Consider the following 25,041-nt stretch of genomic DNA (forward strand, 5'->3'; position numbering starts at 1 on the left):
AGGGTGCTCAATTATTAATATTTCATAATTTCTTACAAAACATATATTTCAGATTAGTCTATAATTCTTATATAGTTTTAATACCTTTATAAAATATTTTAAATAAAATTCATCTATTTAAATATGTAAAGTCAAATGATACATGTTTAATTAAATTAAAGATTTTATTTTATAATTAATTTATTAAATTTTAAAGTTTCATAATTTAAAATATAACAGATATATAATATATTTTTTACATGTATAACAAATATTTTATTTTATAAATTTAGTAAGTCTATAATAATTCTAATAGATCATAAACTATATAACAAAAAGTAGTCATCTCTTTACACTCGTTATAAAACTAAAAATTCACCTAGTGCCAAGAAGAAGATTCGAACTCGAAAGTTGTCACTACTAAAAACAAACGCTCTTGCTATTTAAACTAGGCATCAAGTATTAATAATTATTTTTATCATTATATTTCAAGAATATTATTATTTTAAAATTTAATTTAGTTGCTATTTTATAACTAAAGTAAAATATATATATAATAAACTTTTTTGAAACAAAGGTAATCTCACATTAATCAAATGGAACAAAAGTTTGAAACTATAAAAGGCAGGCACACAGGGCAATGATCAAAACATTCAGAAGCTTCCCCTAGAAGAAGAGCCCGAGATGTAGCCAGATATACGTGCTGCAGAATTGAAGCTGCGCTTAATGAAAAGAAAGTCAACTGAAACCTTAAATGTATGATCAAATTAAAGCAGTTAATAACATTGTTCCTGTTGGAGACAGACAGGCCTGTTGGATCTTAACATATCAACAACATTGGCACAATCAGATACGATACACAGTCAGAGTGACTTCCATTGCAGCAGCTAGTTTTATGGCTTTCTCAACGGCCAGAACTGCCACTTGCCCTGCTAACAAAATAGTAGTTATCGGGCAAAAAACAGCAGCAATAAAAATGGTAATTTTCATTGGGCTAAAAGGAAAATTTGCCTCCTCTATTTGGGGTCTACGGGCAATTCACCCAAATTTTATTTTTTTGGCCAATTAGCCCATCAACTTGTTAAAAATGGTCATTTTACCCATTAATTTATCATACAAACCAGACGTTTCAGCAAGTAAATAATGGGTAAAAGTTTTTTAATGAATAAAAAATGGATAATGAATAATTTCTTTTTCATTATAAGTAAATAAATATTATATCTCTTCAAATACCATCTTTGTTTCTCTATCAAAATTGAAAATTCAATTTTACAGATATTAGTTTCCAGTTATCAAGTCCCACAAAATTTCACTCAGCTTGCATGATGAAGAAGCCAATAAAGAGGAAACCAGTTAAGCCTCTACTAGAGAACTAACCACAAGAAAAAATTGATGAAGGATCAATACTGTAAGAAAGATGATAGCAAAATGAAGAATCAATCGGAGTGCTTTAATTTATTCATCCTGCCTCTTTTATAATACTGTAAATGCTTTGATTTTGATGGTTATAAATAAACAATTGATATTGTGAATTGCAGTATTTTTTTTGGTAAACTTATATATAAAAAAAAATGATAAAAAAACTGAGATCTGGGTTTGAAAAAAATCATGCATACCAATTTGTTTTCTTGTTGGTCAATGATGGGTTCCATTCAATGGCCATTGTTAAGGCTTGGTCTTTATAAAACTTTGAAAACTTATTGTCGGAAATTTGATAAAACACTAGTAAACAATAATGTTTCTTCGATTGGCGCGCTTGGAGGTTCAAGCAGGATAGTTCTTCTTTTTCTTTAGGAGCATGTGCTTGTAGAGAACTTTGTGATCATCTCTCTTAGGCGGGTTTGATGGCGGAGCAGAGAACTTGTGCTTATCTCTCTCAGCTGGGAGTGGCAGTCGTCACGGTGGTGGTAGAGGTAGAGGTGGAAAAAATTATTTTCATTTGTCTAAAATAGATAACGGAAATGAGTTGCAAGCAAGTGTGTGAGAAAAAAAAGTTAATAACATAATTTTTTAATATTTAATAAATATGAGTTTGTATTATACGCTTATAGATATGATAAATAAATGGATAAAGTGACCATCTTTGACAAGTTAGTGAGCTAATTGGCCAAAAACTTAAAATCTGAGTAAATTGCATATGGACTCCAAGTAGAGGGGGCAAATTGCCCTTTTAGCCATTTTGATGGAGTACTGTACAACAATTTCAATACCACCTTGCTTCTCAACAGCAATAAAAGAGCCATTAACAAAGGATTTGAAACTTCAGTTAGCCGGAATGACAGGAAGAGAGTGTACCCGACGATGATGCACATGAGAAATGCTACAGAATGCTTTTGAGTAATCCAACAAGTATTTGTTAAACAACTGTACCTAATAGTGTAACCAATCTCGGTTTCTCTCCAGGAAAGTGGAGAGTTTCTTGAATTATAATTAAATAAAAAGCATGTTGAGGTTCATCCTTTGACTTCACTTCCATTATGTAGAACCATTAAAGGAATGAAGATCAACAAGGTGAATGGAATCGGGCTCCATCCAGAATTTCCTAACCCGATTGCAAGTCCATAAAGCATGTATAGGAGTCTCGGGCTCTAAACCTGACAATTAATATCCTTCACTGGGACATGATGGCTCTACAAATTGAAACGGGTTGGCTCTACAAATATAAGTTATTATTACTTAGGTTGGTCGTAAGTATGAGTTCTTTCAGTTAGTATTAAACCTTGGTTGTTAAATGATGTTCAAAACACGTTTTCCAACAAGGTAACATCAGTATTATGTTATAAAGTAGAAAGTTAATCTACATAAACCGAAAACTAATTTGCCGAATTAAACCAAACTCAAAAGTTTTCAATTTGTTTCGGTTCGATTCGAAAACCGAACTGACAGTTTGCACACCCCTAGCTAAGACAAGCGAGGCCATATAAACGTTGTTATGAAGAACTCCAATATCATTAGGCACTAAACAGTCAGGGTCCTAAGGAACCCAATAATCATGAAGAACCTTAGTGCTCTTACCATCTCGAATAGTCCATCATCTAATGCCTTTCTTCAAAAGTTTAAAGCCCTAAATAAGACTCCTCTAAGCATAGGAACAACGAGGCCACACTCGAGCATGCAAAAAGTCTCCATATTTGACATAACGAGCAAATAAAACACATCCCAGCAAGATTCAAGATTTTTAAGAAGTCGTCAGCACTATTTAGCAAAAAGTGTATGATTGAAGTCCCCAAATTTGGGGGATTTGGCAAACATAGGATAGGATCTCTCTCTCTCTCCCTTCGTCTGGTTTTTTCCTAGGGTTTCTTTTAGGGCAGCTGCTGGTGGAGACTTCCGCTGGCACCCTCGCCAGTGGTCGTCATGGCCTCATTTTCCTTTAGCTTCTCTTGTTTTCTTGCTTTTGTTTTTTGCTGTTTCCTTTCTGTTGCCCCTAGATGGGTCGTTTGCTGGTGTTTTTGTGTTTTGATGATCCATGGTTCTATCTTTCTAGCGATTGTCAGTACTTCTTGTGCGGCGAGGTCCGCCTCTTATGCTCATCGGCGTCCTTTGGTGTCCGTCGCCAGGCGGATGTGGGTGTGGGAGATTGGAAGCTGCTGGAGGTGCTATGGTTATGAAGGAAGTTGAATCCTTTTAGATTGACATTTTTATAGGTTTTGTCCCTCCTTTCCCAGAAGTAGGCTGGTGGTTGGGCTAACGATGGCCGTCGAGCTTGCTCTACCGATCTTATTTGCTTCTGGTTGGAGTGCGTAAATGTCTTGAACCTTGCTCTTTTAGTATATGGGTTCCAAGTCTGGGAGTTCTTTGGAGATTGGGTGCAACTAGAGGCCAGGGTTGGTGTTTGTTGCTCTCCCATGTATATGTGGTTTCTGGGAAAGAAGATGGATGTATCTGAAGACATGCGAATGGTGCAGGGACCAATATGCATTTTTCTAGTCTTTGTAGGCCAAAGTGCCAAGTTTGCTATATGGGCTTTAAGTCCATGTCTTTGAGTTTAATGGATGTTGAACAAACCCTCTTAATTTCTTCCAATGTAGTCTTTCCATTTTTGGTTCCCCACAGAAAATTGCTACACAAGTGCTCCATTTCTTAACATATACTGGCATGAATCTTAAAAATGGACATAAGATAGGTTGGTAGAGCCTGAATAAAAGACTTCAAAAGTACCTCCCACAGAAAGAAGTTTGGAGTCCCAAGTGGATAACCTTTTAGCAATGCGGTCCCTGATGCAAACAAATTAACACTTCTTATTCCGACCTACATAGGAAGGAATACCCAGATAGCTCTCATGACACATGACCTCGTTAATTCCTAAAATAGACTTGATTTAAGGTGTAACCAGTGTGTATTAGTATTTGGACTGAAAGACAAAGAAGACTTTTGGAAGTTAATGAGCTGACCTAATGCTTTTAATATTAAAAAATATTTTTATATTGTCAAATTTACACATTAGTGATATTTTTAAAATATCTGGATAAAAAGTTATTCTATAAAAAAATATAAAATATTAAAAAAATTATAATGGTGAGAATTTTTATAGTATGAAATATTTAAAAAGAAATCTTGTAGGAATGAAATAATTCCATATTTATATATTGAATACAAAAATATAAAAATATTTTGCGAACTATATTTTAACACATAGAATTTTGTTTCGACATGCGTACTTATTTTTTATATATAAAATTTAAATTTATATGTAATTTTATTTTTTTAATTAATTCATTAATTAATAAATTATTTTTCTAATTAAGTAATAACAGTAATTCTGAAATATAGCTTTTTAATTATTTTATATTATATTTACTAACAGATTAATTTTTTAATTTCAAAAATTCTAGTTCTAAAGAATAAATTTTTTAAAATTTTTATAACTAATAAGTTATTTTTCTAGTTTATATAATAATTTTCAATCCTAAAGAATAGTAATGTCAACTATATTTATAGTATTAACTCATATAATACTAAAACCAATTGATAAATATTTTTAAATAACTTTCTATATTATTCTCCGATAAAATTCATTTTTGAAATCAATAAAATCTTACAATATTGTAAAGTTTAAGAAGACATTTAAAAATATCTATTTTATTTTTCTTTTTAAAATATTATAAATAATTATAAGATATGAACAATTATTAAATCTTATCTACAAACTCAATTTACATTATTATTTGTAATTAAAATAGTTACTACAGCTATACAATACGTGAGTAAATAATTTATAAAAAATTTAAATAATTACAAATTTAATGTTTTAATTTTTTCTATTTCAATATTTGAATATTTTTCTATTTAATCAAGTATATGAACCTATTGATTTACTTTTATAAAATTCACGAATTCGCTGGCGAAAATACTAGTAAATTTGAGCTCGACTCATTTACTAATTGAACTCGTAAATTAAGCTCAAGCTTAACTTATTTATAAATAAACTCGAACCAGCTTTTATCAAGTTAAATATTGAATAATTTATAGAAAACACAACTTATTTATATCTTTATTATTAAAAATTATATCCAAACAATTCAAACTCATATAGTTCTTTTCTTTTATTTCAAACTAATCCATAAAGATCTCCACCCTTTATGCATAAAAAGCTAAATTCATTATCATTCTACATAATAATCAATTTGAATATAGAATGTACTCTAGTAATGATTAAAAAGGAACCTTAACTTCTATTTATTGGTTAAGAAAAACCCAACTCCTATGTAAGTTAAAAGATACAAAAGAAAACACAGACAATTTTTTACATTCTTTAACATTTTTTTTTTATGTGAAAAAGTTGAAAGATTATTAGGTCATTTTCTTAACTGCACCATACAACAATCACATACCCTTTTGTCCTTTGCCACTATTATTTTCTTCTAAACCTCTTAATCTTTTGAAAAAAAAAAAAGGAGAAAAAAGCATCTACAGCCATAACCATATTTCTTTTCCTACTATGATCACCATGTCAAATTGATTGAAACTATGATACTTTTCAATAGTTCTATTTTGATATTATGATGATGGTGGTTAAAAAGAATAATGGTAACAGTAGCAGCAGATAAAATGATAATGATAGTGGTAGAGAGAAAAGGACAACCATCGTGTGTTTTTTTAAAACAAAAACAATGTCGTTTTGACCTTTTAATATGTGTTTATCTAACTCACATGCTAGATAGGAGTGCTAATGTCAACAGCAGTACACAGCTTAGTGAGGGTTGGATAGGCTTAAAAGAGAAAAATGACTTCTCATACCAGATAATGATATCAATTTTTTATTTAATCTTATTTTGATCATAAATTTCATTTTAATTTTAGTTATGATTTAATTACTTCTTTTATTAAGAATTTGTTATGTTATATTTCTCTTTTTTAATAATTTTTTCTTTAACAATTCTATCTATTTATTAATTTTTTATTTATAAAATAATTAAATTAAGATATATTTAGAGTTGAGTGATTAAAATAAAATAAATTAAAATTTTATAATTAAAATAAAATTAATAATTGTTACTTTCATTATTCCATCTCTATGCCACGTGGGTAGAAGTATACACCAAACTCGACTTGGATAAATTTATTGAAAATAATTTATAATAAGTCAGACCAATAATATCAAATAATAAGATATAATTGAAAAGTGGACAGCTCTTTTATAGTTTATAAGAGAACCAAAAAATATATAAATAAAATCGTCATTTAATGTATAAATGGATGCTTTCCTTTAGTGCTCGTTATGATGCTTTTCTCGAGCTGACTCTTGTTGGTTGAATTCTTCTTACTTTCATTGATAAAGAGGAGCCAGACGATGGATTTATGCTCTAGTGAGAGCATTTCCAATTAGCTCTTTTAAGTCATGTTGTTTTTTTATTTTAAAAAATTATATGTAAAATAATTTAAAAGTCAAATTCTCTCTATTTAAATTTAAGTACGGAGAAAATAACTTTTAAATATTCTTTATTATTTCTTTCTTACTTTTTTAGTTTTTTTAAAAAAGTTATATTCTCTTTTAATGTTTATTTTTCTTTTTTTTTTTTACTTTATTAATAAAAAAATAACTATAGAGAAAAATATAATGTATTGTTGGAATATTCACATATTTTGAGATAAATTAAAATCGAGAGTTAACTATTTATAATTTAATAAGGAAGCATATATAAAATATTGTTGAGGATGCTTTTAGGAGATTTTAAAAAAAAAAACATCATTTTAGGCTAAACTTTAACAAAAATTCGATTTTAAAGTAGTTTTGGAACTAATTCTCAATATATGGTACTTTTCAGGTTATATGGACATCGCCTGCTAGTTGAACTGGCGGATAATGGGATTGATTATGGTTCGATTAACCAAACTGTTGGCCATTTTTTAAAATCTAACCATATATCGGCTTTTAAATTCATTACCCCTAAATCTAAATCGTTAGTATTGGTTGACTATTATTTACCGTATGGTTACTTGAATTTTTCGATTTTTAACTATATTAAATTTTAGGCCTAATAGCCTAAAAAATTCACATTTTTGTGGAAGTTAGCTATTTTGGCAATTTTTAAAAAATTATCAATTAAGCTGTGATTTTGCCAATTAAGTATAATTAAGCAATGTGAATGGCAATATACACGCTATTTAGGAGATGAGAATTCAAAATTATGCAATATGTATAAATAATGTGGCATTAGGATCCATCAATTTAGATTTTTCATTTTCTAATTGACGCTAATGTTACTATTCACGTTGCTCAGTTTTGACAAATAACTCAATTGGGCCAAAATTGCACTCAATTGACAAAGTTATAACTAAATTGACAAATTTTAAACTTTTGGCCAAAATAACAAAATTTCATAAAGGATTGGATTGTTTAAGCTATTAGGCCTAAATTTTGTAAATTTTTTTAGAAAGAATTTTTAATATTTTAATATATTTTTTTCTTTTTTTCAATTAGTCAATAAATTCACAATAATAATTATAATATAATTAAAATACATTTTTAAAAAAATTTGACTTATTATTTAGTGTGAAATTTTTTATTACTTAATATATAAATATGTTTATATAAATTAATACTAAATTAATTTATTAATTAATATATTAATTATATTTATATAAGTTAATACTAAATATATAATAAATATGAACATTACACATATTTATCAGTTTGGTTTTTCAATTTTGGGCCGGTTTTCAGTTTGATCAGTTTTTTTTTTCACCCCTAGTTAAGGGTGCTTATGGTTCAGTTATCCGAACCATTAACTAAACATTAAGATCGAACCGTTCACTTCGATTTTTTTTTATTTTTAAAATTGAAACCGAACCGATTGAACCGGTTAACAGATTCATTTGGACCGGTTAACCTTATTTCATAATTTTTAACTATCCAATTATTTACCAAATATTTTCATGAAAGTTTTAAGTATAAAACAATAATTGTAGCTGAAATAAGTACAATTAAAAGTTACAGTACAAGTTTTACAATCAAAACTAAAAATACATTCTTCTAAAAGGTACATGAATTTTAAATATTTGGATATTTGATTCAAATATGTCTTATGAATATCTATTATAAGAAGAAAACTTAAATCTAAAGACAAAGAAAGTAGCTCTTAGTCATCGATATTGATGAAGGAAGAAAATAAGGATATTTTAGATATATTTATAATGAATATAATAAATATATAAGATATAATGTTTTTGATCGAGTAATTGAAATCCATAATTTTTTAATTTAAAAACTGAAACCAAACTAAAAATTAAAATTATAAAAAAATTGAGACTTAAACTTAACCATCGGCTCAATTATCTAATAAATTCAATTCAGTTTAATCGGTTTCGGATGACGTATCGCTTTAAATGGTTTTTTCTCAACGGACAAGAGCAGTCCACAATGGAAGAGGCAGACAGGTCAGAAAAAAAAAAAAGTCTATCCACCACTTGAAGTGGGGATAGAGAGGAAAAAGAAGTTGTGCCTTACCTCAAAACTTTTGCTATATAATTTTAAAATAAAAATTAAACTACTCATCTAATGTAAATATAAAATTATTAATATAATATCATAATATTTAAAAACATACTAAGAATATATATATATTTTTTAAATAAAAATTCATATTTTATATAACAATTTTTTTAGAACTAATAAAGACCTATAAAAATTATAAATATCATTATATAATTATATAAAAAATAATACAAAAATAGTATTACAAAATTATAAATATAATTATACTTATATAATTTGCTTACTCATTTATATCTAAAAATCATTATATAACAACATACTAAAAAATAAAAATAAAAATTTGTACACAAATTATAAATATTACCATACTTATTCATTTATAATTTCTTACTAATTCATATATAAATAGCATTACAAAAGAGAATATATTTAAATTTTTGATTACAAAAATTATACATTTCATCATACTCACAAAATATTTTACTCATTCATATCTAAATAATAATAATATTATAACAAATAATGCAAAAATAATTATCAGAACACAATTATAAATATAATTATACTTACAAAATTTCCTAGTCATACATATTTTTTCTCATTTATGTTAAAAAATAATGCAACATTTTTTTTTTTACAAATATCAAAAGAATATCATCATAGTCTAAAAAAATTTAATTCCACCAAAAATACAAAAATTACAAAACTCCAATAAAAAGTAAAAAGATTATAAATATTATTATATAATAATACACAACAATAAACATAATAAATAATAACACAAAAAAAATCTAAAAAAATTAGAGGTAAAAGTCCTTACCTCATATGATGATCTCTTATATAACTTAGACAATACCCATCAAATTATAAATATTATTATATAATAATATATACCAAAAATTCTAAAATAAAAACATATATATTAATAAAAATATTATACTTACAACTATTATCTTCTTAATGTAAAGAAAAAAAATATGAATATTCTTTTACTTCATCGAAACAAAGAAAGAAAGAATTGATAGGTGTGAAGAAAGATAGAAAGAATTGATATGTGTGGGGAAGGTTGAGGGAATTAATCTGTAAGATTGAAGTTCACAGGTATTGATAGAAGTAATTGAATTGATATGCCTGGTTGGTTGCTTATCAGAGACTAATGGATAACCCTGTTTGCCAATCTTCTAGGTGGACAACACCAACTCTTTATTTATTTATTTATACAATTTGACTGTCTCAAATCAAGAATTTTGATAAAATGTACCCTAAATTGAGAATTATATTTTTCAAACAATCTAAACTAAGAAAAAGCCTCTAGACATTTGTGTTTTTTCCAAGTAAGGGTGAGTAAAAAGGAAGGGAAATTGGATAATTAAATTGAATGATTGAGTTTGGTTTGTTTGATCTTTTCTTGTTTAGTTTCTCCTTCGTTTTCTTAGGCACTTGGTTTAGAAATTTTATAAAGTTGATAGTTGTTTCTCATTTAGTAGCTAGATTAAACTCATTTTGTAAGATTTAAGAATGAACAATTGATAGCCTATTTTGTTTTGGTTGATCAATGCAGCTGATAGCTGTTGGTTGATAACTGATAGTTGATAAATTAAACCGTTTGGTAAAAATTTATTAGTTATTGCTGTTAGTATGTTAAATGACTATTGGGATATAGTTTATATTTAAACATGTTTTATTTTATAATACTATTTTAATGGTACAAATTAATAAAAATAGCATATAATATATAATCAATTTTGGTTTAACTCAATTATATTTATTTTCAATAAAAATTATCTTAAAAATAAGAATTAAAATTTAAATTCTATTAGTCATTTTTTATTTCAAACACTATTATAATTATTTAACTAGTAAGTATAAGTTTAAAATAATTATTATAAATTATAATTTAGAAAAAATTATATAAAATTAATTTAAAATAATTTATTATTAATTTTTAATAAGGATATTGTTATTAAAATAAATAAATAAAGTGTCAAATTAGTTGTCAACTAATAAGAAAGAACTTTAAAATAACATTTGAACCCAATTCAAGTGCCAAGAGATTTTGCTTCAAGAAGTGAAATATTTTGAGTTCGAATCCTTTACTCTACATTAGGTGAGTTTTTATTTTTATAATGATTATAAAAAATGACTATTTTTATTGTATAGTTCATAGTTCGTTGAATCTCCTATGAGTAAAAAAAACAGCTATCAACTGTTGATTTTTAAATCTTACCAAACTGATTTAATCTAGTTGTTAAGTGAGAAATAAATACCACATATGTTCAAATCCTCTAAACTAAACATCCACTTAATTTTTATTTTTTAATTTATAATTTTTTATTTGACTTTTTCATTTAATAAACTAATTAAGTTCTTTGATTGCGATTCAAAAATAACTTTTAAAAGAACCTAAAGGCTAGAGAATTTTTCATTTTTATTTTTTAATTTTTTTAGAAAATAGAAACTTTTTATTTTCATAGAAAATTTGTAAAATTTATAAAATATATTTACTTATTATTATATATATTTTTTTATTTTCTATTTGGATAATATTTTAAATATAAAAGGTAAACGTGGAATAAATGAAGTAATAATTCATTGTTTGCATTTGAAAATAAGTGATTTCTTATATAAAGAAAAACATAAGAAACATGTTAAATTTGTTTTCAAAAAATTTTCAAAGTTTAGTTTATAGTCTTAATAACATGGAAATTATTTTCTTTTTCATTTTAGAAAAATAGTATAAATAATCACAAAGTTCTATTTCCGTTTTCATTTAAAAATTCTAAAGAACTGACATAATTTTCTATAAGTAAACAATAGCTTTCTACAAAACCTGATTTCCAAGTAGATTTTGATAAATTAAAAAAAAGAAATTAAATTATATAATATATTCAAGTGTAAAAAGAAATCGCCTTGTATTTCTAAATATAATATCACAATACATATTACTTATTAATACTTTATCTTAATAGAAAAAGTGAGATTAATTAATTAAAATTAAAAAGTGAAAGTTAAAACTTAAATTCTTCTACTGCATTATGGTATACGATTCTTTTATATTAGTGTTAATTAGTTAAAAATATATTACTAGTCAAGATTATTAATAAACATAATTACTGTCATAATTATAAGTTAATAATATTAATATGTTGGTTTGTGTATTATAATAATTTCTTAACAATATTTAATTTTGTTTTTTTCTTTTGCCAATAAATGATATTTAATTTGCTTATACAGAGTCTTATATTATTGTTTTATATCTTTGTATAATAGTGCTATGTGAATAAACCGTTAAAAGTTACAATATTTGATGAGTGTTGATTTTAGTAAAAAAGATTAATAAAAGAAATCATATTAATTAGTTAAAAGATACATTACTAATAAAGGTTTTTTAATACATATAATTAATTCATAATAGCATTACATAATTATAAATTAAAAATTTTAATAAATTAGAAACTAAGAAAAGTATTTTTTTTTAAAATGATATATATTCTTTAGCCAATAAGTGACAGAGATTGTACATTATACATTTCAAAGAAGCCTAACTGTTCATACAACGTGATTGGCTTCTCAGACATCACTATCATAACACAAGTACAACAAGATTATGATAATACATAAAGGCTATGACAATGTATAATTTTACCCCAACTTTTGACAGCTATAACTGAGACATGACAATACTTAATAAAAATATTTGTACCATGAACCAGTGTTGATGTCGTCTAGCTCTTCATTATTAGGGTGTTGTGACCCTAAGCAATATTTACTAATATAATATAAACACATTATAAAAATTATTTTTCTTGTTTTTTGATATTTGAGATATAAAATCACTAACTAAAATCTTGTATTCAAATTTAGAAAGTAAATTTTTTCTAATTGATAATATAGTTAAATTATTTAGTTTTTCTTATGATGTGGTTGAATATAAATGATACTTATTTTTTTAATTTTGAAATACTTTATTTCCATTAAAGCTACTGTTGAAGAGAATGGTATTTTACAAGATATCCATACATTTAGAAAAAGATTTATTATTTATAAAGTTTAATATCTCAGCTGGTATTTTTATTTTTCATTTGTAATTTCTTTTATAATACTTAATATTAAATATAAATATAAACCATCCATATTAAAAAACATGTAATTTTATATAAAGTTTTCCAAATTCAAACAACTTGTTTTCAAATTATCATCACTAAACAAGTTTAATTTAGATACATAAGATAATTAAGGTTTATTTTCTTTCAGTTAAAATATTTTAATAGTTACTAAATATATTATTAATACTAATTATTACTTCATAACTTAAAATTATTTAATATTTTATCAGTTAATATATATATTAAAACATTAGGACCCTTAAACTACTCAAATCTATCCCATTAGAATTCGGTCTGGTCAAGTGTGTGAAAATATCTGTCCAATTGCTATCTCTATTCAGTCCTTAAACTCAAATCGTGATATTTGACCCTGTTTATTTGGTTATATAAAATATCTTTTTATTATATTTTTAATTTCTTTTTTTAAAATGAGAAATAAAAATTAAATTCATGTTTATGTTCGTGCATCTTAATTTATGTGTTCTATTTTTATTTATAATTTATTATTTGACTTTTTATTTAATAGACAAATATAAATTATTATTCAAAAGTAGATATAATTATAGTTTTTAAATCTGATTATTTATATTTATATTTTAAATTTAAATGAAAGGACATTTAAATCGTAAAAAATTATATTCTCTAAGAGGATGTTTGGTTTCTCATCCAACAGCTACAACAAAACCTGTTTGATGAGATTTAAAAATTAGCAACTAATAACTGATTTAATCACAATCAACTATTTTAGAAATTTTTTTATCAGCTAATGACTGATTTAATTTTTTATTTATTTAAAAAATATTATTTTTATTAAAAATTATTAATAATAACTTATTTTAAATTGATATCGTATAATTAGTTTTCTTTAGAATTCATGATAAATAATTATTATTTTAAAATTATGCTCAAAAGTTAGTATTTAAATATTAACTCCTATACTTAAATTAACTTTTATAATAAATATAACTGAGTCAAATATAATTAATTATAATATTTTTAATTGTTACAAGCTATTTGTACTAAGTAAATTATTAAAATAATATTATTAAAATAAAATATATATAAAAATAAATTATATCCTTAATGGTAATTAAATATATTTACAGTAATAATGAATAGTATTTTACTAAACGATTTAATTTATTAGCTATCAGCTAATAGCTACCGGCTATTTAAGAGTCAACTATCAACGTATCATGCTACATTGATCAACCCAATAAAATAGATTGTGAGTTTTTTACTATTTATAAAATAACTCAAATTTTGGCATAAATCTTCATTTAGGACCTTGGAATTACTGGGTCTCTAGTTTCCTTAGACTAAGACATATCTGTTAAAATTTTGAGAATATGCATTAACATTTCTACAAGTTGTCTCATTCACTTATAAATTAGACATGTGAACTTTTCCTTTTTCTCTTTCTTTAGCTTTCTCTCTTCTTTTGTCTACAAAAAAAACTACAGGTTAAATAGGTAGTCCATTTTCTTTTTTTACACTTTCTTTAGCAATTCTGAATACAACTTCCAAGAGAAACTGATTTCTTTAACTTTCTCAAAAGCTAGTTTTCAAAAAGCATATCCTGAAAAATTTTACTTGAAAATATAAAATATGAAAAGTTGATTATGATTGAGAAAAAAGACTTTTGAAAGAAGCTGAAATTTCTAGCTTTTTTCAAAAGCTGATTTCCAAGAACAGATTCTTATAAATTCTTTAAAAAAACCAATAAACCTAATTTAAAAGAATTATTGATTTTCAATTGCCTTGTTAATCTTAGAGATAAAACTAACATATAAAAATAAAATTAAATGTAATCATTTCATTAGATAAGTTTTTAATGACAGAGTGAATCATGACTATGTAATAACTTTTTCTTAATGTAGAATGCGAGAATTGAAAATGTATTTAGTTAAAATCTATAAAATTTATAAAATTGATTTGTAAATCCAAAATTTAAGTGCCTTAGATGAACTACATAATCAAATTTATTTATAATTTGTTATAATTAAGTTAAACTTTAATAAAATAGATAAAATTTTTAAATAATTCTATATTAGTTTGTCTATGTAATTTATAACACGAAAACATCTCTTTCAATTTTATCATATCTATTTTATTTTTTCTCAAATAAAAAGAATTTTTTAATGAATTTCAACCGAGCTAATCCCTCGGATTCTAATGATAGAAATTACTTATCACAGGTACTTATAAGTATTTATCCAATAATAATATCCCACGTACATGGTAATATTTCCATTTTTACGCAACCCCACCCCACCCCATCCCCACACACTCACGGAGAGCAGGACAATCAGAGAAAGAGCACTGCTTAATGTTTTTTTCTTTTTTCTTTTTTAATGTTGGATTGGATGGATTGCTATGGACAGTCGGCTATTTGTCTGTATCTCATTGTAAAAAAACAAAGAAAGGCTGATTGGTGGTGGTGGTGGTGGGTGCGTAGGATAAGCAAGCAAAATCTGTTAAAGGATCATCCCACTACCACTCAACTCCACCCCCGTGGTTGAATTAATCTGAACAGAAGATTCTTTTTGGCTCTCTCTAGCAGAAATCTGCTTACACCCTTTTTTTTTTTTTTTTCTTCTCTTGTCAGTCTGAAACTTCAATATGAAGACACATATGATAGTGAAAGTGAAAGCAAACAGGAATATGTTATCCTGTTTCTTGTTGGTTTTTCTACTGTTTGACATGCCATTGGGACATGCTGAGCATGGAAGCAGCTTGTCTCAACAGAAGCTGGATGTTCGTAACCACTTGAACCGCTTGAACAAGCCTCCTGTTAAATCCATCAAGGTTTTTTTTTATTTTCTTTTCTTTGTTGGCCCTTATGCTAACTCTTTGTTTCTTTTTTCAGTTAATACTTGATGTACTCAAGTGTATGTGAAATCCATGTTTTCAGAGCCCAGATGGAGACATAATTGACTGTATCCATATTTCTCACCAACCAGCTTTTAATCACCCTTTACTCAAAGACCACAAAATCCAGGTCTTTATTCTGCTTTTAGCTTACCTTTTCTTCTTAGATTTTAGTCACATACGTGTAGATTGTTTGAAAGAGGTGTGTTCTTTATGCTACAGATGAGACCAAATTTCCACCCTGAAGGACTTCTGAGGGAGAACAAGATCAAGGTTAAGGCCTTTTCTAATTCTAATGAAAATTCAGAACCCATTACTCAATTATGGCACTTGAATGGAAGATGCCCAGAAGGAACTGTTCCTGTAAGAAGAACTAAAGAAGAAGATATATTAAGAGCAAGTTCTGTCCAAAGGTTTGGCAAGAAGAAACATCTTTCTGTCCCCAAACCCAGGTCTGCAGAACCTGACCTCATTAGCCAAAGTGGCCATCAGGTGCTTTTCTTTCTAGTCCTTGATAAAAGAAGCAAACCCTCATCTATATTTCCAAAAAAATAAAAAAATCCAAGCAAAGTTGAAAAAGAAATGTTCTTGGGAAACTGAAAGAACAAAATAGAAATAAAATAAAACCTCTTTTTAGTCTTTTTCTGGTTCTTTTTTCTGATAGCTCTATAAATGTGTGTCTATGTCCTTTTCCTCTTTGGAGTGCTTTAGCATGCAATAGTTTATGTGGAAGGAGACAACTATTATGGAGCAAAGGCAACCATAAATGTATGGGAACCTAAAATACAACAACCAAATGAATTCAGCTTATCTCAAATTTGGATCCTAGGTGGCTCCTTTGGAGAAGATCTTAATAGCATTGAAGCTGGCTGGCAGGTCTTTTCATCATTATTATAACTCTCTCCTGAACTTTCTCTTCTTTAGATGATAATACCATTTGTTTCTTTTCTTATTCTTTTTGTTTTAAGTTTACTATTGGTCTATTCTAAGCTCTGTATACAAACAGGTCAGTCCAGATTTATATGGAGATAACAGAACTAGGCTCTTCACTTATTGGACAGTAAGTGCATATATATATATATAAACCTTTTCTTGACTTGTTTTCAATTCCTTTCTAATTCTCAAAACTCCCATTACAGAGTGATGCATATCAAACAACAGGTTGCTACAATCTCCTTTGCTCAGGCTTTGTTCAAATCAATAATCAAATAGCAATGGGTGCAAGCATATACCCTGTTTCTGGTTATGGTAGATCCCAATATGATATCAGCCTACTTGTTTGGAAGGTAAAAAAGGAACAACTGACCTTTTCACTTTTTCTTTATTGCAATAAGATAAAACCACAAAAAATAAATAAATATTGATCCCATATGTGAACTGTGACTGCATTTGAATTATAAATGAAAAGAGAATCTCTGACATGTGTCTGGCATTTCCCTGTGTCTACATGTTTTGTTTATGATTGTATGAACATAATAATAAATGTTTTATTTGACAACATTGGGGCAATAATGTTGTTGTAGGACCCAAAAGAAGGTAACTGGTGGATACAATTTGGAAATAACTATGTGCTAGGATATTGGCCAGCTTCCCTTTTCTCCTACTTGGCTGACAGTGCTACAATGATTGAATGGGGAGGAGAGGTTGTTAACTCAGAACTTGATGGGCAACACACCACTACTCAAATGGGAAGTGGCCATTTTCCTGAAGAAGGGTTTGGAAAGTCTGGTTACTTCAAGAATATTCAAATTGTTGATGGATCCAATAAACTCAGGGTTCCTAAAGACACTGACACTTTTACTGAGCAGCCTAACTGCTATAATGTTCAAATTGGCAATGATGGTGATTGGGGTAATTACTTTTTCTATGGTGGTCCTGGAAGAAACCCCAACTGCCCATGATCATATACGGTGATCATAATCATCATAACTGTAACTATTTTGATTCTTGTTTCTCCCTCTCTTCAGATGGCGTTAAGGTTTGCACATGTCAGTATACTTTCTATTCTTCTGTATTTGTCCCCCATTTGTTGTTACTATTTTGATTTAGGCTAGTAATCAACTTGTAAAACTTCTTTTCCTCCTTCTCTGCAAGTGTAAATTAACCCTTTCAAGTCAGAAGAAAGGGAGATGGTGTGTTTCTTAAGCTGAGGAGCAGCAGTCACCTCTTGTGAACTTCTTTACTACCATAATCTTATTGAATTTGCTTCATGCATATCTTATTGAATGAAAATGGGACATCTAATTATTTGATGTGGCACAAAGCTAACTCAAGCAAACTTTATTAAGCTTTATTTAATGGAAGTGTCCTAGTAGACACTTGAGCTTTAAATATTACATCAAACATAGCAAAAGCATAAGCTTTCCATAAAAGTATATATATACTAATGAAGTAGAATTGTTCTCACTCTTGGCTTGAAACCCAAGATGTATTGCACACAAAGACATTGGATTTCTTCAATTTTCAACTAACCCTGCAAAAGAAGAAAATGTTAAGAATGAAATATGCAGGAAACTGCTGTAAGTGTCAAAAAGAAAAACAACTAGACAAAGTATATGCACTTGGAACAATCGAAGTTCGGTGAAATAGTGTAGGGCAAGCTGATCCCACAATTGGCTGGAAGAGCTTGGGCTAACTGAGCATTTGGATTTAATTGTTGTGCAGCTGTCTTGATGCAGGCACAAGCAGCCCTTTTATCAGCAGTTGTTGTAGCAGCAGATGCAAGAGCTGAGGCTCCTGCACAGCAAGCTGCAGGGGGAGTCCCAGTTCCATTAACCAAGTAATTGACACAAGGTCTCAAGTCTTTGATCACATCGCTGCACGAAATAGCAGCCTCTGAAACTGAAGTAGTAAGTAAAAGAAGCATCATAACAGTAGCCATTGCTGATACTGCTAGGCTTACAGACTTCATGATGAAAGGAAATTAAGGAAATTAGACTAACTTGAGCTTGCATGACCTTGTATATGATTTTGGATTTATAGAGAGTTTAGAGGGAAGCCCACAAGTATAAGAAAGCTGAGAAAATTTTAATAAATGCAGTGATTGTGTGATTCAATAATTAATGAGTGCAAGAAATCGAGTGGAAGGTTAATTATAGAAGAGTGTAAAGTCAAGTTAGGTGATTGGATAAATTAGGGGCAATGTTAATTCTCAAACAATTAAGCTAATGTAGCTGTCCCAATCCTTGTTAACTTGAGCAGTATTTCGACCATATTAATGTGTACAATAGCACTACACACTGAGCTTTTGGTCCTTGGTAGTCTGCAAGACTGTAAAATTTTGTGCTCAAAACCCGTCAGATCCCGATCTAACTAAAATAAATGTTTACAATACTAACCTGCAGAAAAAGAATAATTGATTACACTACGCATCCTCTGCCACCAAATAGGTAAACCTGATGAGGAATAGAGAAGACTGTCAAACTTATTTTTATAGTAGTAAAGAGGACTATTTCTTTCCCTTGAGTGGATACTTCAACCACCAGCTATAATTTGCAATAAAATAATCAATACAAGAAAACAAATGGTCTATCTGGCATTTTGGCTATTGCCTTTATATCTTGCATGGTTGTCCAGCACCTCCTCTGGGTTCCTTGTATTGTTAGAAATGCATATTGAATAGTTGCAAAACAACAAGTTTTCATAGCATTCTATGAAATGAGCATTTTGGTTCACATGGTTTAGCTTGCTGGTTTTGCTATACAAAGAAATTTGGAACTTTCTGCTAGTTGAGAGAGTCAATAGGGCTTACCAAGTCACCATGATATTGATCATGACATGCACTTTATATAATTAATCTTCTAGGTATGCTGCATAGCTGCAAAAATCAATTCCACTCTTAGTATGCAACAAGATAATATGTGATGCATTTACTGAATAAAGTGACCGCAGAAAACATTATTTACTAACTTGGAAATTATGGAACCATTGCATTAGGACCATGCATTCTGCTAAGTTGACATGATTTTCTACTATCCATGATATGCAATCAATAACATGTTTGAAATCTTTAATAATTGTGCACATTCAACTGGAGGAAAAACATTGGACGAAGTGACAGGAAATGGAATGCACATTATACAACCAAATACTCTGCTGAAGCAAGTAGAAAACACATTTCATAAAATGCTCTACCCCTCAAATTTAGTTCTGGTCAGTTCATCAAGTTGATGTTTGATAAAAAATCACAACTGACACGTGCACGTGTGAGACTAAACACTCAAATATTAACTGTCAGTCACCATCAAATTACAATAATAATATAGCTGTATGCTCTCTGCAGTGCAATTTGAACAAGTGAATCTAATTACTCATAGTCAAAATCTCATAGAATGGATTTTCACCACTTTCCTGTGGTAGGATATACATTCTCATGTTTTGAAGATTTTAACAATGACCAAAATAAATTTTGTTAGTTCACATTTTTCTGTTATTTAGAGAGTCAGAGTTGTTTTTTGCTCTCCTATCAAATCAAATAATTGACTGGTTATATTAACAGCTTTTGTTGAACGTAAAACTTAAACAAGACTTATCCTGGAACCGAATCACATAAAACTGATTGCACCTCAAACTCAAGCATCTATTAAATATCTCATTTATCAGGTATACACAAGTGCAATAATCACAATTCAACTTTACCTGTTTGGGCAACTCCCTCTTGTCAAAAGAAGTTGAACGTTCCCTTTAATAACATTCCCAAGCTCATCCGGATGTTGAATGAATAAACAATTGGGTAATATTCCCCTCCACAACCTTATCACATGGACCATGATACCATTTCTGTACCTTATCCCCTATCTTCTGCAAAAACCTCACAATAACTTTCCCCTGATCTCTCAAATCTTTTAGCACTTCCTTATACACTGCCACTGACAACACAAGGCCTAGCCTTCTTTATCCTTCTCCTGTAATCCTTTTCCTGACTCCTGTATACTCCAGCTTCTCCTTGTTGGTCATACCTGGATTTCAGTTGGTTTGCATGACAACATTACTCCTAAATTAATGTACCTAAACTTATGAGCTGATCGACCAGATGTTAATACTTCAATTTCATGCATTATCAATTCTCTAAAGCGCTCAAGTTCAACTCATACAAGAAACAGAAAAAGAGAAGGCATGGCACAGAAGCAAATAAAAGATAGAGAGGATAAGGAATAGAGATAACTTGAAAATAACTTCTAGGCACATGATAAAAGAAGAGCAAATTCAGGCATATTCGATCAAAAGAGTGCCAGGACTTCCACGAATTTGATAAAACAGCAAGATCCACCAAGAACAGTGGACCTACACTATGAAAATATATTGTTAAAGCAGGTTGATCTTAATCTTTTTATTACACTCCAATAGTGCATAATCAATCAGAATATAACTAAAAGGTAAAATCATTAGACTGTGAAAGAAATAAATTCAGAAATGGACCTTATAATTTACTAATAAACATAGTAATAATAAGACAAGAGGAACATATATTGTTAATACATGTAAATTGCAAAACAAAACCATGAGATAAATTATCTGCATTCCAGATTCTTTTTTTTTTTTTTCATTTTCTGGGCTTATGTCACATTACAGAATCAACTAAATCATTATATTATTAAAAAGCTTCTTAATGTTTCAGTTCAAATTCCGAAAATCATAAATTTATGTAAAAGAAGAAACAATGAGCGTTCTATTCCCAATTGCAGTTTACAAACTAAATAAACGTACAATTAAACCAATGGATGAACTGTATTGCACATGCCCGGGTTCCTAATGCACCAGAGTGGTTGAAGAGGTTCAGCTCTGATTCCTCTGCTGACCATTCTGTACCTCCACTCATTTAAACGATCCATTGCTTCAGCATACCTCTTCATACCTGTCTCATCCCTATTCCCTGACCACAAAGTCTCAGCCATTGCTGAAGTTCTCGGCCAAAGACGTACATCCAAAACTGCTGGGTCAGCTTGCTCTGACCATAATGCCACCTCACCCCCTAGTACCAATTCAGCTTCCTTCTCACTTAGCCCATATGTTATGTCATAGTTATATATGGTTTGCCATGTTTTGAAGGATCCACACCAGGACCCGCCATTTCCTGTATCATTAGCTGTTGGTGGCTGATCATATTGGCTATCATTCCCAAGAAAGTCACCATGCCCGCAATCCAAATAATAGAATTCCGAGGATGAAACAATAGCTCGATAGCCAGCATCAACAATCAGTTTTGTATTGTTTGGACCATTATTCCATGTTTGTAGAATGGTATGCTCAGGCGGAAGAATTGCAGCATCCACCTTGACATTGTCATCCAACAAAATATCTTCCCAGTACACAACTGTACGATTGAGTGATACAATATAAGGGAAGGTGGAACGGACAAAGGTCTCCAACAGCTGACTGAGGGTTCCATTATCTGATAGGAAGGATTGAATGGCTGGGTCAGCTTTCCAACATCCTGGGATGATCTCATCACCTCCAGCATGGTAAAATGGTTCAGGGAACATGGTGACTGCATCAGCAATTATGTTTTTGAGCACTTCATAGGTCTTAGGATTCAGTGGATTTAGTTGGCCAGTTCCTGGTTCAGATGCAAGCCTGTCAGGCCATTCACTCCCAGCTGGCCACCAAAACATATTTGCACATGTCACAAGATCTGGGTAAGCTCCAGCCCATGATCCTGTATGAGCTGCACTTCTCAAGACAATTCCAAACTCAAACCATTAGTCATGCTGATAATCATCATAAAGAAATTAAGAATTAACACCTTATGTCTGAGCTCAAACTATATAACTCAAAAGACTTTCTCATGAAAATTTGAGGTCATTCACATTATACTATATCACTAAGATATAGTTTTCAGAATATTGGCAAGCACATTCAAAGATGCGTATAATGAGACAAAGAATTAAAAGAATGATTCTTGTTCTATAAAAAACTGAATGTCGGGGCTAGCATGCTCTAGTTGTATCTCACAATTAAAAATTTAGCTGTAAAATTTTATAACAATAGAAAAGGTGGATAATCAAAGGAGGACAGTTCACTCTGTTGTGGCCATTACCAACACATAGTCAGCCAAATTTGAGACGGCAGACGGCAATGACCGACGACTGTTATCTTCTGGAACAAAGTGAGCATGCAGATAACAATGTGAAAACACCAATTGTTGGATCATATATCAATATCATATAATGATGAAGATCCTTCACAAACTTTATAACATTAAGCAGAATTACATTAGAAGAGAAAACATTGACTAAGAGCTAATAAAAAATTCCAAGAAAAGACAGATGAATCAATAAAATATTATTAGGAATCTGTTGCAACTCAAATGTCACTAACAAATACCCATTTTTTTATTAATTTCTCTATTTGGGTTTATTAAGGGAACCCCATACTGAAGTTGTACTAAAAAATTGCGAATAAAAAGTACCACAAACATCAATATCGAGTACCTAATTACAAAATTGACCTCCAGAGCTAGAGTTAAAAGTTGCAGGATCATTTGATTTTGAAAATAGCTTTATTAAAAGAAGTCTCGAAATTCTAGAGCCTACCAAAATACTTCTAATTTATTCTGCATATAACTATGATTAGTTTCTAATTGGCTCAAAGAATTCTCAATTCTCAATCATACCAGAATATTTCTAATCTGTTATGCATATATCCATAATTGTTTTCTCATTGGGCTAATCAATTACTAAAAAAGTTCAAAACAACTAACCAGGAGAGTCAATTTCAGCTAAAACCCTGACTCCATGTTCCAAACCAAACTTGACAACATCAGCAACATCCTCAGGAGTGTACCGCATATTATTCCCATAAGAACCCTTCTCAGCAAGTCCAGGCTCAGAAGGGAACACCATAGGAAACGAATGCGAATCAGTAATATGCCAATGGAAAATATTAAGTTTATTAGCACTCATAGCACTAATAGTCCTCATTATATCCGAAACCGGATAGTAATTCCTCGAAGTATCCAACATTAGACCTCTATGTCCAAAAAGAGGAGCATCCCACACATAAACCCCAACAGGGACACGTGAAGGGTTACCCCATACAAGCTGTGAGAACGTTTCGAGTCCTCGCATTGCACCCCACACTGTGTCAGCAATTATAGTGGCAGTGGAGTCCTTCGCGGGGATGATAAGCGAGTAGGACTCATTGACACCGTGGTGAAGTGGAGTGGCGAGGTTGGAGACTGTAATAGAGAGAATTTGCAACGGTGGGGATGCGTTGGAGATGTTGATGGAAGGGTTTATGAGAGGCGGGTAACGCTCGGTGAGGATTTGGTGAAGGTAACGGTTTATGGCGGGAGAGAGATGTGGGTGGTTAGGTGCGGTTATTGCGAAGGCTGGAGAGACAAGTGTGGCGAACTGTGGATGCTGCCATGTGAAAACTCTTGGCTTTGGCCACACAGTGATGCCTGTTGCTGTGGCTGTCAGTAGGGTGCAGCAGGTAATGATGAAGGTAGTGATCCTCATGGTTACTGTTGGTTGGGGGATGCAACAGAATTGTGGGTCTGGTGGAGGGGATGGAAGGAGGTGGAGGGGGAGGTTAGGGGATTATGTAAGAGTCAAGGTTATTTGAGTGGAGGAACTGTAGTTTGTCATTTTCCATTTGTTGGTTTCGTAGGCCATGGAAATGGAGCTTTGCAATTTTGACGTGTGGTGGCCTGCAGTGGCAGTGGGGTCAGGCAGGGGTGCTTTCTGTAGTGCCTTGACGGCATTTGTGAAGGGACTATTAAGAATTCCGGATATTGATAAGGATTTTTCTTTTTCCTTTTTTTTTTTTAACTCATAGCACGTAGACCGAGAATACATAATTTCCGCAGAATAATCGCTTCAAAAAATACCATAATTTAAATAATTAAAAATTTTTATAATCGAATTAAACTAATTTAAAAATATTTTACTATTATGATATAATACTGGTTATTTGGCAATAATCGTATTAGAATCGAGCCACTTTGTACTGATCCGAAACATTGACTGAATTTTTTATATATATTTATTAATAATTACGTATATAATATAAATAAGATTTATAAAATATTAACTATATTACAATATATTTTATATTCCATAAAACACATATGATATATTTATATAATATTTGTTATATAGTGTATATTATATTCCTAATTTACTATATGTATAAGCTTTAATTTCT

At 29.7% G+C, this 25,041-nt stretch overlaps 3 protein-coding genes across 5 annotated transcripts; 1 reads left to right on the forward strand and 2 right to left on the reverse strand.

The window, feature by feature from the left end:
• Positions 1–15,437: 15,437 nt before the first annotated feature.
• On the forward strand, positions 15,438–18,104 carry LOC8273575. The gene is made up of 7 exons (XM_002531659.4): positions 15,438–15,831; positions 15,938–16,024; positions 16,117–16,386; positions 16,606–16,770; positions 16,901–16,954; positions 17,034–17,180; positions 17,418–18,104. The coding sequence occupies exons 1-7, from the start codon at positions 15,646–15,648 to the stop codon at positions 17,793–17,795; spliced, it is 1,287 nt and encodes a 428-aa protein (XP_002531705.2). The 5' UTR covers positions 15,438–15,645; the 3' UTR covers positions 17,796–18,104.
• A 55-nt stretch (positions 18,105–18,159) lies between these two features.
• LOC8273563 (non-specific lipid-transfer protein 8) lies at positions 18,160–18,851 on the reverse strand. Its single transcript, XM_002531660.4, has 2 exons — positions 18,456–18,851; positions 18,160–18,367 (listed from the first exon to the last, which is right to left on the reverse strand). The coding sequence occupies exons 1-2, from the start codon at positions 18,803–18,805 to the stop codon at positions 18,358–18,360; spliced, it is 360 nt and encodes a 119-aa protein (XP_002531706.2). The 5' UTR covers positions 18,806–18,851; the 3' UTR covers positions 18,160–18,357.
• A 1,962-nt stretch (positions 18,852–20,813) lies between these two features.
• LOC8273561 (beta-hexosaminidase 2) lies at positions 20,814–24,831 on the reverse strand. 3 transcript variants are annotated; one of them, XR_007217306.1, is made up of 4 exons: positions 23,594–24,831; positions 21,601–22,558; positions 21,059–21,177; positions 20,814–20,852 (listed from the first exon to the last, which is right to left on the reverse strand). XR_007217306.1 is itself a non-coding variant. In XM_015726941.3 (3 exons), exons 1-2 carry the CDS (start codon positions 24,351–24,353, stop codon positions 21,603–21,605), a joined length of 1,716 nt encoding a protein of 571 aa, XP_015582427.1. In that variant the 5' UTR covers positions 24,354–24,831; the 3' UTR covers positions 20,814–20,852; positions 21,601–21,602. The 3 variants fall into 3 exon arrangements, 2 of the variants coding, with proteins under 2 accessions (XP_015582427.1, XP_002531707.1); XM_015726941.3 differs by lacking the exon at positions 21,059–21,177; XM_002531661.4 differs by lacking the exons at positions 20,814–20,852; positions 21,059–21,177 and having other exon boundaries at positions 21,460–22,558; positions 23,594–24,830.
• Positions 24,832–25,041: the final 210 nt, after the last annotated feature.

The sequence above is a fragment of the Ricinus communis genome, chromosome 9 (genome assembly GCF_019578655.1).
Source record: "Ricinus communis isolate WT05 ecotype wild-type chromosome 9, ASM1957865v1, whole genome shotgun sequence".
In the NCBI taxonomy this organism is placed as follows: Eukaryota; Viridiplantae; Streptophyta; class Magnoliopsida; order Malpighiales; family Euphorbiaceae; genus Ricinus; species Ricinus communis.